Source organism: Salvia hispanica, chromosome 2, assembly GCF_023119035.1.
Source record: "Salvia hispanica cultivar TCC Black 2014 chromosome 2, UniMelb_Shisp_WGS_1.0, whole genome shotgun sequence".
NCBI classification, from domain to species: Eukaryota; Viridiplantae; Streptophyta; class Magnoliopsida; order Lamiales; family Lamiaceae; genus Salvia; species Salvia hispanica.
The window spans coordinates 29,908,752-29,920,954 of record NC_062966.1 but is presented as its reverse complement, the minus strand read 5'-3'; the positions used below and the strand labels follow the sequence as shown (position 1 = coordinate 29,920,954).

The 12,203-nt window shown below is 36.8% G+C and overlaps 1 protein-coding gene across 1 annotated transcript; it reads right to left on the bottom strand.

The window, feature by feature from the left end:
- Positions 1–3,814: 3,814 nt before the first annotated feature.
- Positions 3,815–8,797, bottom strand: LOC125205885 (alpha-xylosidase 1-like). Its single transcript, XM_048105059.1, has 3 exons — positions 8,460–8,797; positions 7,711–8,393; positions 3,815–5,977 (listed from the first exon to the last, which is right to left on the bottom strand). The coding sequence occupies exons 1-3, from the start codon at positions 8,681–8,683 to the stop codon at positions 4,107–4,109; spliced, it is 2,778 nt and encodes a 925-aa protein (XP_047961016.1). The 5' UTR covers positions 8,684–8,797; the 3' UTR covers positions 3,815–4,106.
- Positions 8,798–12,203: the final 3,406 nt, after the last annotated feature.

Genomic DNA, 12,203 nt, shown 5'->3' with positions numbered 1-12,203 from the left:
TAGCCGGTTGGCTAGCCGGCATTGGAGATGCTCTAACGTAGGATTTTCTCTCTTTTCTAAGAGAATAATACTATTAACAGGGGATCGACTTATGAATTCTACTTCATAACAAATAATGAAATACGTTAGTTTATTGCCTGTTCAGATACTAGAGTTTCAATGTCACTCCTTTCCAAATAGGAATTTGATCATCTAATTTCTTATCTTATTGGGTATTGCTGAAAGTACACAACGAAACCGCGACCAAAACTAGTTAGATTTGTTACATGATACACGAAATTATGAATTGTAGATTCGCAATTTCAATTAGAATATAGCAGAACAAATGTTAGAATCTGATAAATATGACAAACTATAGCAACTCAATAGTATAATTTGTTGTACTAACATTTTTTCATGTATTTCGACAATATAACCAATTATACTAAATCAAATGGATTTCGAGCGAATTCCAAATGATTAATTTTCAAATCTAGTATAAGCTAGTGCGAACCTAATTTATAATCTTCTTCCTTATGATATTTTATATGCAATATTGTACCCCTTGGATTTTAGATACCTCCTATATTTACCTTCTCGTCGTTAGTTCATGGCTTGCCATGCTTTTGATTACTGTTTTTCTCTTTCCAACTCTGTCTTTGCACTTATTATGCTGCTAGCTTTGTTAAATTTTTAGCTTCGTTAAGTTTTTAGCTTCTGATTTTTCAGTCTATTTACTTTTGATGATGTTGTACTCTACTTTGTCACTTCTGGGTAATTTGAGATTTTTTATTTATCGTGAAAGATGCAAAATGGAATTAGTTTAATAGATTTATGTGATTAGTGATTAAGGAGGAATTAAATGAAAATAGTCCTTACCAGTACCTTTTTTAAAATCTAATAAAAATATTTTATATGTTTATGTAGGGCGTGATCTCTTAAGAACCCTCTTAAAGAAAAGAATATAGAATCAATCAATTTTTGGACTAGAAATAGATATTCTAGATCTAGATCCATTTGTTAGTTATAAGTATATATCAATTCCATGATAAAAATTTTAAAAAAACATAGGTGACGGGTCCTATTCTAATGCTTTTAGCACCCAAATCCAAAATCAAGACTAAATCTCTACTCTTAGATTTTAAAATGAGTAGATGAGATTAAAGCTCACAAAATCTCAATAAATAGTAGACAAAATATCAACAAAAGGGTAATATTGTTATTATGTTATCATATGATAATTTTCGTAAGTGTTTTTTTATATCAACATTGTGTATTACAAATATCAACAATATGACATTGGAAGAATTTGACATTAATACCCTTTTAATTTAATTAATAATTATTTAAATTTAAAATATATTACACTTGGCATCATATTAACCACAAGATCTTCTAATCTAATAGTTGAAAATTGGTCTCAATTTGAAATTAGTAATTAGTTAGCAATTGATTACATCCCATATAAGTGATAATTAAGATAACCACTTTTTTTATAGTTTTTGAATTTATCATATCACTCTCTTTTAAAATTATTTTTTTTAACTATTTATATCAAACTAAATTAAAGCTAATTTTATGAAAATCTAACAACATCCTAATTATATGATCATATTAAGAAATTCGCTGCGTGGAAATATATTTTTAGTTGCTAATTAATAAGGTCATAGTATTGAATTTAAGGAGTAGAAAGGCAAGTAGTGAAAATTAGTAATAGTCACATACTGACAGACACACGCTGCGAGTTGAAGGGCGGTGGCAAGTGTAGGAGAAGGGGGAGTGGCAGGAAAAAAGAGAGTGAATTGTGGGCCCGGATTTGGCTTGTTTGGTGTTCCCGCCAATGCGGCGAAGGGCCCCACCACGCCCCCTCTTTTCCCGCCAAAATCTTAGGTGGTACCCAAAGTATCCATGCCACGTGTCTTAGCTACTTGACACTTGTCGCCTAGTGATGCGTCATGAGTTAGCAGGTGTATTTTTATTTTATACTCCCTCCGTCCTATATAATTTTACACAATTTGACTTAGCACGAATTTTAATAAAAATGTAATAGAAAGTGAGTTGAAAAAGTTGATGTGATGTATGTCGTACTTTTAAAGTATTGGTTTTATAATAAAATGTGAATAGGAATGAGTTAGTAGAATATAAAGTCCACTACCAAAAATGGTAAAAGTGAAATAGGTAAAATTATGTGGGACGGACTAAAATAGAAAATTGGGTAAAATTATGTGGGACGGACTAAAATAGAAAATTGGGTAAAATTATGTGGGACGAAGGGAGTATGAGTTATTTTTTCTATCACTTTATACTACCTCCGTCTCCTAAATTTTGATACACTTTGACTCGGCACGAGTTTTAAAAAGTATAATGAAAAGTGAGTTGAAAAAATTGATGGGATGTAGGTCTTACTTTTAAAGTATTAGTTTTATAATAAAATGTGAGTAGGAATGAGTTAGTGGAATATGTGGTCCACTACCAAAAATGGTAAAAGTGAAGTGTGTCAAATTTTCAGAGACGGACCAAAATGGTAAATGTGTCAAAACTTGGGGGACGGAGGTATTAAGAGCATCCACTGTAGGGGCGACGCCCCAGAATCGCCTTAGCCGCGACAAACTATAGTGGAGGAAGCTTCCAGCGCAGCGTGGACATCTGGGATGGGGCGGAAGACCCTCCGCCACTTACTCGCCGAGGACGCGCCGAGAGTCGGCTAGCCACGGCGGTGCTTGCGGCGGTCTATTGTGCGGTGGGTGAGCCGCGGCAGCATCGGTTTTGAATTTTGATATTTTTTTTTTCGTTTTCTAAAGGAAGAGAGAAAGAGGAGAAGAATGAGGGAGAAGATGAAAAATAGGCTTTTGAATGGATTAATTTTGGGCTTTTTTAAATGAGGAAGAATATAGGTTAATTTTGTGCTTTTTTTTTTAAATGGGTTTTGATTATTTTGAGCAAATGAGTCCAATCAAAATGATTTTGTTTTTGGCTATTAGTTTTTATTTTTTTATTAAATTATATATTTTTTCTAATTATTTTTTTCCCAATAATTTTAATATTCGTTGAAAAAATAAGTAAAAACTAAAATAATGTTAAATGTGGCCAATAAAAGGGTCCATTATTGTTGAGAAAACTTTTTTTGTGGCTATGGACAATCAGAAGTGGCTGAAGATATAAAAAAAAGTGATTTATCTGGGAAGTATCCTCCCTACCGTGGATGCTCTAATAAAATAGCAAAATCACCCCATCTTTCAACCAATGAGTGAAAACAATTTTAGATCCCTAAATAATTGAGATTTATTTTTTCGATAGTTTTATTTGCATCATTAGTCCATAAACATATGGTGTAATTATAATCATATTAAAGGAATTTTTACAATTTTCAAATATTTTTACACTTAACTATATTATTTTTTAAATTGAGGAACAACATTATCTATTGAGTATAAAAATCTAGCGTTTGTGGATTCAATGCGAAACTTATTAGTATACTCTTCTACTCAATAAAAATAAAAATAAAAAAAATTCTATTTTAACTCGTCCCATAAATATAAATCATTTTTTATTTTTAGCAAGTCTTTTTTCTCTAATTTCATTTCTCTCCTAAAAATAGAAAATTTTAAAATATTATAATTTTAATATAAAATTAATAAAAAAAAAAGTATGTTAGTAAAAAATAGATTCTACCTAATTAAAGAAAAAAAATTTCATGCTGACTTAAATACTTAGAAAAGAAATTAAACCCTAAACCCTAAAGCCTAAAAAGAAATTGATAAATGCACAGGCAGCCAATCGCATAAAGCGAGCACTAGGATTGCAATAGAAGAGCTAAATGCACAGGCAGCCAATGTACTTAGTAATTGATATATTTCCATATTTCAAGTACTTATTCATCCATAACAAACATTCGCTAAACAATAGTACTAAGTACATTGTAGGCAACTCCCATTTAATTCAAGAGAATAAAATGAAGTGTTGAAGCGATTAAATGGAGTGGGATGTAAAATGTTCCATCATCATCTCCTCCCCATTCACAACCTCTATTCACCACTCAATATCAAGATAACAAATAGGATATTAATTAATTAATTGCATAATTATCCAGCAAATACTCCTATGAAGTACGAAGAATGAAAATATGTTCAGCCTTTGATTCCCATCTTCCACGTCATAGCAAATTTCTTCCCCACAGGCAACTCCAGCCCTCCGATCTCCACCATCACATGCTTCCTCTTCCCCTCCTCCGCCTCCATCTCATGCTCCGACGTGCTCACCTCCACCGCAGAAGCATCTTCCACCGCATTCCCATCAACCTCAACATCCACCGTGCTAGCAACACTACCCTCCAACCCTAGCACAGCCACCTTCCCCACAATCCAGCCCTTCTCCAAAGCAAACTCACCTTCTTCAACATTCGACCACACCTTCACCGCGCCATCACTAATCTTCGCATATAGCTCCACGTAGGTTGATGACCCTGCTGCCACCTTCATCTCCGGCAGCTCATCATCGTCGAGGAAGAGACTCCCCTCGCACTTCCCTTCCTTGGCTCCGAGCGGGAAGGCTACAACAAGCGTGAAAGGCGTGTTTCTCGCTTCTTTAGATATCAACCCTCCTTGTTGCATTGGGATTATGGCGTTTTCATACACATGCACGTTGATCGTGTGCAGTGGCGCGTGCAGCAAGACATGGCTCGATTCTTTCGACACGATCACCTTTGCAAGATCAAACATGTTGTACCAGCTTCCGGGAGGGAACACGGCCTCCACGGTTGTCTTGTTTGGCTCAAGAACCGGGGACACCATCACATTGCTACCAAGCAGGAATTGAGTGCTTAAATCATATAGTTTGACCTCGTTCGGGAAGCTGAAGAACAAGGGACGGGCGATGGGAGCGCCCGTTGTGTGAGCCTCGTAGCTGAGCGTGTACAGATAAGGCAGAAGCTTGTATCTCATGCCTAGAGCATTTCTTGCAGACTCTGCAACTGACTCCCACTGGTAAAGCTCTTGTCTTGGCGAGTAGAAGTTTGCATGATCTCTTGAGAAGGGGTAGAAAGCCCCGAGCTCGATCCAACGATTGCAGAGCTCCTCTGTTGGAGGAGGGTAGAATCCACAGATGTCCGATCCTACCATTGGAACTCCAAATATGCCGAAGTTGAGCATTGTGGAGATTGAGTACTTCAAATCCTCCCATGTAGCCTTGTTGTCCCCTGTCCAATGTGCCGCGTAATGCCCTGATCCAACAAAGGTGGAACGGGTTAGGATGAACGGGCGCTTCCCCTGTAGGCCCTGCAGCGCCTTGTGGGTGGCGATCGCCTGTGAGAAGCCATACAAACTGTGAGCATCATACTCCAACACGCCATTGTAGTGATAAGCACTCGTTGCTATGGTCTTGTAGCCTATCGGTGCTTGTATGCCCGATGCGTTGATCTTGTAGGGCGGATCGTCCCACCTCGTTTTGGTGATGTTCTTGCAATCAAGGCAGCACTCCCACCCCGGTCCAGTCCCATTTGGGCATATCCTGTCTTTCGGGATCGTGCATAGGCCGTTGCAGAAGTTGGAGACCTCATTCATGTCGATCCAGAGGCCATCAACAGGAACAAGCTCGTGGAAACGGCGGATTTCATCGCCCCACCATTCGACTGTTTTTGGGTTGAGGAAGTCAGGGAAGTTGACAGCTCCTGGCCAGACCTGGGCGAGGAAGGGCTGGCCGTGGTACTTGATGAAGACGTCGTTGGCAAGTCCACGTTGGTAGACACCGTAGGTGTTGTTGACGCCGATCCCAGGGTCTATTATGACAATGTACTTCATGCCTTGGGCATGGATCTTCTCTAAGAATGCTAGCAGCTTGGGGCGAGGGTAGTTGTGAGGGTTGAGAGTGAAGTCCTTGTGTCCGTCCATGTGATCGTCGTCGTTCCATATCACGTCGAGTGGGATCTTCGCCTTCTTGTAGCTGTCGACAACATCTTCTACAACTGATAAGTTGTGGTATCCCCATCTGCATTGATGGAACCCTGCCCAAAAATAGTTAGGATATTCATCCTTTTTAGTTACATGGACGTTCATATATAGTACTATTATGCACAAGATCGGACAATAATGGAATAGTTTGTATGTCTTCTATCAAGAATTAATAATGAGAAAGAACAAAAGGAATATTACTAACAATAAGGTTGTAATTAGCCAACAATCATAGCATAGTTGGAGAGCAAAGATAAACGAGCCAAATTGTTCTACCCGGCCCAGCCCATTCCCATAGGGCTTAAGTTTTCGTTCAGGGTCAATCAAGCCAGCCCATTGAGTGGGGCAGGAATCAGCAGCTTTAGAGAAAGCCCATGTAATGGTCCCCTTGGAAAATAGGATGTGAAGATAAGGTTATTGTCAACATTTGCCTACCTTTTGTTTGGTGAGATTCCTGTGTGTAGTGGTGATATTATTAATGTAAGAAATAGAGAAATGGAGTACTTAATAGGATAGTTGAATATATATCAATTTAGAAAATGGGAGGTGTTGAGCATCTTTATTGGTGTTGAATGATGGAAAGTAGAAAAACAATATGAAATGCATGCGTTTATGTGGGCCAATAATTTTTCGGAGGGTCATGGTCATAGTCATGGACAAAAGATCTTTGCTGAGAAAGTATATATTGGAATAGTACAGTAAATGATTCTCTCACATGGGTAACTGTTTTAGTTCGAAACTCTCAACTTTGGAATGCTAACTTGTCTGGAAAAAAATTACTACTAGCAATTTCAAGAAATTTCTATCTACCTAAGAAAACGATGCCGTGAAGTGTGAAACTATGGGAAAAAAAACGAAAATTACATAAAACAGATTGGAGAAATATGCAGCATATAGCAACAGAGGGAAAAACAAGCATGAAGACAAATGAGCCTAAATAAAGATGATGGATGTAATATGCGACGTGGGCAAGGTGTCGTGACATGTTGAATGAAAGAAATAGTTCCACGTACATAGAAAGTTAGAATTGCTAAATACTCCTGTCTCCTTTTAATGATTTATGTATAGCCAAGATTATTCAATAAAGTGCTTCTGCACTATTATAAAATATTTCGCCTAATCATAAGCACATAGTACTTGTTTATGACTATTCAATCTTGAAACCATCAAGTTCTAATTTTACTTTCCACAAGGAACTTTTGAGACAGAGTAATTTGCAAATATACTACTTACACAAAGATCTAGTACTTTTTTATTTTTTAATAAAAAGGTAAATCTTCCAATCAATCTCATCCTCATTAACATAGGTCACAGACAAAATGTGGTCCTAACTGCAACTAGTCATGTTCAACTAAGGAATTTAATGTTCATCTAAATACGGTGTTCATGCCAAGGTCCTAGTATGGGCATGAGAGAGAGAGAGAGAGAGAGAGAGAGAGAGAGAGAGAGAGAGAGCTTAATCATAAATTTCTAGTGATAACATAATCTAGAGTAGGTGAAGCATATCCATTTCTTAATATGAAACAAAGCAAAAGAAATCCCATACTCAAAGCTCTAAATAATTCAATCTAATCATTAAATCAGCAATCCTAGCTCATTAAACCTTATAAACATTCATTCTACACTATTTAGTCATATTATTATTATCTACTAACACATTATGCATTACTCAATTAAATACGCCATAAATGCACAGCAATCAAAAACTGGTAATTTCGGAATAACCCAACAAGACAAACAGGATTGAAAACAGAGACACAAACAGGGAAAATAAAAAAAAACTAACCAAAAGCCCAGTAAGGCATCGGCGCCGGTCGGCCAACAAACGCCGTGTATTGATCGACGACAGCGAGCGGCGTGGGACCGGAGAAGAAGTAAAGGTCTAAAACACCCCCGATAACCTTATACGTGAGAGAATCGCCCCTGTAGAAAACATCCATGCCGTTACTGTTCAAGAGCAGAACCGCGTGAGCGCGCGCTTCTCCACCGGCATTCCTCAGGTCCATGTACACCGGGTGCGACCCGTACAAATCCGCATTCAGGTTAATCGCCGAAATATCGGTGGTGTAGAGAGTGTAGGGATCGTTGGGGTACAGCTTGATGCCGTGGGGCTGCGTGTTCTCCCCCAAACCATACAGCGACGCATTTTTAGGCAATTTTGTCGACATCTCCACATACTGCTCTTTGAACACCAAATCGCTGTACGGATCCGACGCCTCCGCGCGGCTGTTGAACAGAACCTCGCCGTTGGATTTCCGTTTCACCGCGAAACTGAAAGGATCCTTCGTGTACGCGAAGATAAGCTCCGTCCCCACGTATTCCGTCGCCGTAAGCGCGTCCTTCCTTGAAGAGGCGAGCGCCTGTTTCAGCTGCGGAGGCTTCTCCCGCGGAAGGAGATTGTACGGAACCTCCCATCTCTGCTTCTCCGCGGCGGTGATGTGGACTCTCAGACGGCTGCCGGTTTCGTGCCTGCGGAAATTTGTTAATTAGGCCGCAATGCAGCCACTAATTTTGGGGGAAATTGTAGAGACTTACTTGACGGAGAGCTGGAGGTGGGGGATATCGGCGCCGTAGATGTTGTTCTTCTGCTTGAGTTGAAGTAAGCCGACGAGGCCACCATTGGAGGACTCCTGGATGGAGACTAAGCGGTAGCCATGGCCGACTTTTTTGGGAACAGTTTCAGCTCCGGCTGTAGCTAAAATGCAGAGCAACAGTAAAATAGTTGGAAGTGGAGAGGAAGAAGGGGAAGAGAGGGACATTTTTGTGGTGTGATTTTTGTAGAAACTGTGTTAGGGTTTATATAGAAGAAGAGTGGCACAGATGCATAGGTATGGATTAGTGAAGGGATGGTTTCTCCGTTTACATGTGACTTGTGATTTTTTCTGGATTAATGATGATTGATTACAGTATGTAGGAGTATTAATTTTTTGATTAAGGCAGGCATGAAATCTTGTCTTTCTTAGCCAATCAACGCAGTGACTGACTACTCACTGTGTGTCCCCGTCTATGTATACGCCAAAATATATGCTGGGCACATCATTTTTTATTTTATTATTGGGGATGGTAAAAAAATTTCATTGAAGACTTCTACTCCATCTCTCATACTCTCATTCATGAACGGATTATGTGACACTAAAGATGGTCTGAAAAATTGCAAGTGCACCGTTTTGAACTACCCAATGCCATATTAACAATGACCATACATGTTTAATTGATAGTACATTAATATCTATAGCAACTAATGTTATCTCATAATATCTATATTAATTCATTCTCAGAAAATCACCTTCGTGATATATTACACGAGTTTTATGGAGTACAAAACTAGTAAAATAAGATAAGAGATAAAATCATAGAAAGAAAAATTGGTTGAAATAATAAATGTGGAAATCATGACCCACTATATTAATTTTTTTTATCATAAATGTATAGGGACATATCAAAAGAGGAAAATGAAACCATTTTTATAAAAAATTTGGTCTAGTTAAAGTACTACCGTTATCTCACTTCACTATCGAAGGAAAAGTAGTATAGTACAGTATTGTTAATTATGTACCTAAAAACTTCGAAGTTTCTCAATCTCAACAGAGAAAAAGTGAGAACATTGAAGCAGTAAAGTTTTGGATGATAATAGGAGACAAGACTATTAGCTACGTTGCATTAATAGCGCTATTTTTCAATCCTCATGGTTGGTTTGATGTTAGTTTTAGACTTGTGGATGTGTATAATATATTTATACCGAAAAGTGTTCCATTTAATATGTACACATTCGATTTGTGGTACAAATCAAACCTTGGTAAATAAATGAAGTATTTCTATATAAATATAGTAAATCACAATCTTTTCAAACGTGCAAAATTATATCCAGATTGAAAACATATTATCACTCCATCCATTATTATTTATTAATATTTTTAATCGTAGATGATACAAAATTTTAATACAAATTTAATAAAATAAGAAATAGATATTTGAAAAAATGATTTAATATAAAATTAATTTAAATTGGTAGATGATTAATTTTGATCGGCAATTCAAAATGAAAATGTAAGTATTGGTTTTGATGCATAGCAGAATATTGAAGTTGAAATCCAAAACAAAGGGCCAAATTCAATACCGCGAAATGCGGCCAAAAGGAAAGGGGAAAATTCACGGATCGACCTCTAATTGGTTCACAAATTTTATGCGATAAAATCAACATAGGTAAATGAGTAATATATAAAAAAAATGTATTTTATTACAAGTATTATAGCATTAAACTATAAAAGTGGGTGGCAGTAAGGCCAATTAAAAATGACGCATTTAAGAATTATTGGTTTTGGATGAATGTATGCCCTGTTGTCTGCCTTACTGTATAGGTTCTACTTTAAATTTGAACCCTGTAATTCATTATAGTATTGTGTATTGATTATAATTTATGAGTTGTAGTACAACTTATTTTTCACTTGTCGACCATAATAGAGTTGAAAACATATTATTCAGTTATCCAATGTATCACACGGGTATATTGAGGCCGTTTCCCATTTTAATGTCGTGAAGTAGACGACAATAGCACATATTGCATGGAATCATGGAGATTAAATTAGTAAATTTTAAATATTCATAAATGCTCGATTTATTGATGACTAGTGACAACTATGCTATTAGTACTATAATTGTATTACATGTGTCGTATGTGAAATTTTTTCGCAACAGATTGCTGCAGATGCTTAATATTATCATCACCTTCATTTTTTCCTATTTGATATCATTTTCAATGCCGCATAGTATTACGCAATTATTTCTACAAATGCTTAATAACAGAATCTCGATTTTATTAGGCTTTTCTCATTTAACTTAAAAAGGATTAATATATAGTGAGCTTGATTACTTTTCGGAAAACCGGATATATGTAATAATACGATTTATTTTTCTGAAGGAAGACAATTTTTATGCTATGTGAGTATTAATTAATAATACAATATGATTAGCAATATGACCATTGAATATGAATCATGATATGATTCTCTTTGAGGAACAAAAGAGGGCAATAATTTGGTTATCATGATCTCTCTTCCCCTTTTGAAAACTGATATGTTTCCATTACCTATTATGGGGCAAACACTCGTGGAGAATCCTATGCCAAATAATCTCCACCAAGTGTCTGAATTTAAGCAAAGTTTGATATTTTTTGTACAACACTTTTAAAGGGAATCTGGAAAATTTGATTCCCTTGACAGCTCTGATGATTTTAATTTATTATCAACTCAATGTGGACTATTGTAACTACCGCATTGTATATTGGATGCTTCCTAATGGAGAATTCAAGAGTGTGTTGATTGGTTAAACTCTGGAAATGGAACATCCCCATAGATGTGATTGGAAAAGGAGACAACATTGTTGGATTTTGGTTTGAGAAATGTGGGATTTCAAAGGAACTGAAAAGGACAATCTTCGAGGCATCTTGTGGCCCAGACAAACTAGTAACGTGCCTAGAGGTGGGGAGTTTCCAACAAGTGGGAAGAAGTTGAGAGTTGGAGTTCCTGTCAGAAAGGGATTCAATGAGTTTGTCAAGGTGAGTTTGTCAAGGTTGTAAGTAATCAGGAAACTAATGCTGTTGAAGTATGTTTTTGAGGAAGTCATTAGATCAAGGCCTTATGGTGTTCTATTTGAGTATATTCCTTATGAAACAACAAATGGTTGGAGTGGTTGATATTACGACGATCTTATTACTCAAATATATCTTGATGTAAGCAATATTGAATCATAAAGAGGATAGGAAGATGGCTGTGGTTACAAGAAGATGACTTGGACCACATAGTTGCTCTGTTGATGGGTTGCAAAGGCTGTCATCAATATCATCAACAGCTCTAGGCTCTAGCTATATTCTTCTCCACATTTCTTTATTCAATCAAGAAAAAGCTTATGATCATTTGCTAGACCCTTTTTAGTTAAGGAAAAAGATACATAAATCAGATAGCAGAGGAGAAATAGCAACATAAAAGGTTTTTATCTTAACATAATCTCAAAGAGTCGGTAATCTAATGCTATAATTCATTTGCAGAGTAACAAATTCATATATTATCACCCCTAATAATTTCATTGTCACAAGTGGTCAATATTATTGTACTACCAATAAGCCCACTTCATAACTTCACATGTGTGATCAACATCTTAAAATCACTAAACCTATTAGAAGCCTTTTTAGATCATGGACCAGGCTTCATGGTTCAATTTTGATCCATTAGTCCTAAAATAGAATTTGTTGTCTAAATACGTCACACCCATATATAGAAGTTC

Coding starts and splice junctions, on each gene's coding strand:
- LOC125205885 (XM_048105059.1), bottom strand. CDS start 8,683: ATGTCCCTCTCTTCCCCTTCTTCCTCTCCACTTCCAACTATTTTACTG. Junction 8,394..8,459: donor CACCTCCAGCTCTCCGTCAA/GTAAGTCTCTAC, acceptor AAATTTCCGCAG/GCACGAAACCGGCAGCCGTC. Junction 5,978..7,710: donor GATGCCTTACTGGGCTTTTG/GTTAGTTTTTTT, acceptor ATTTTTGGGCAG/GGTTCCATCAATGCAGATGG.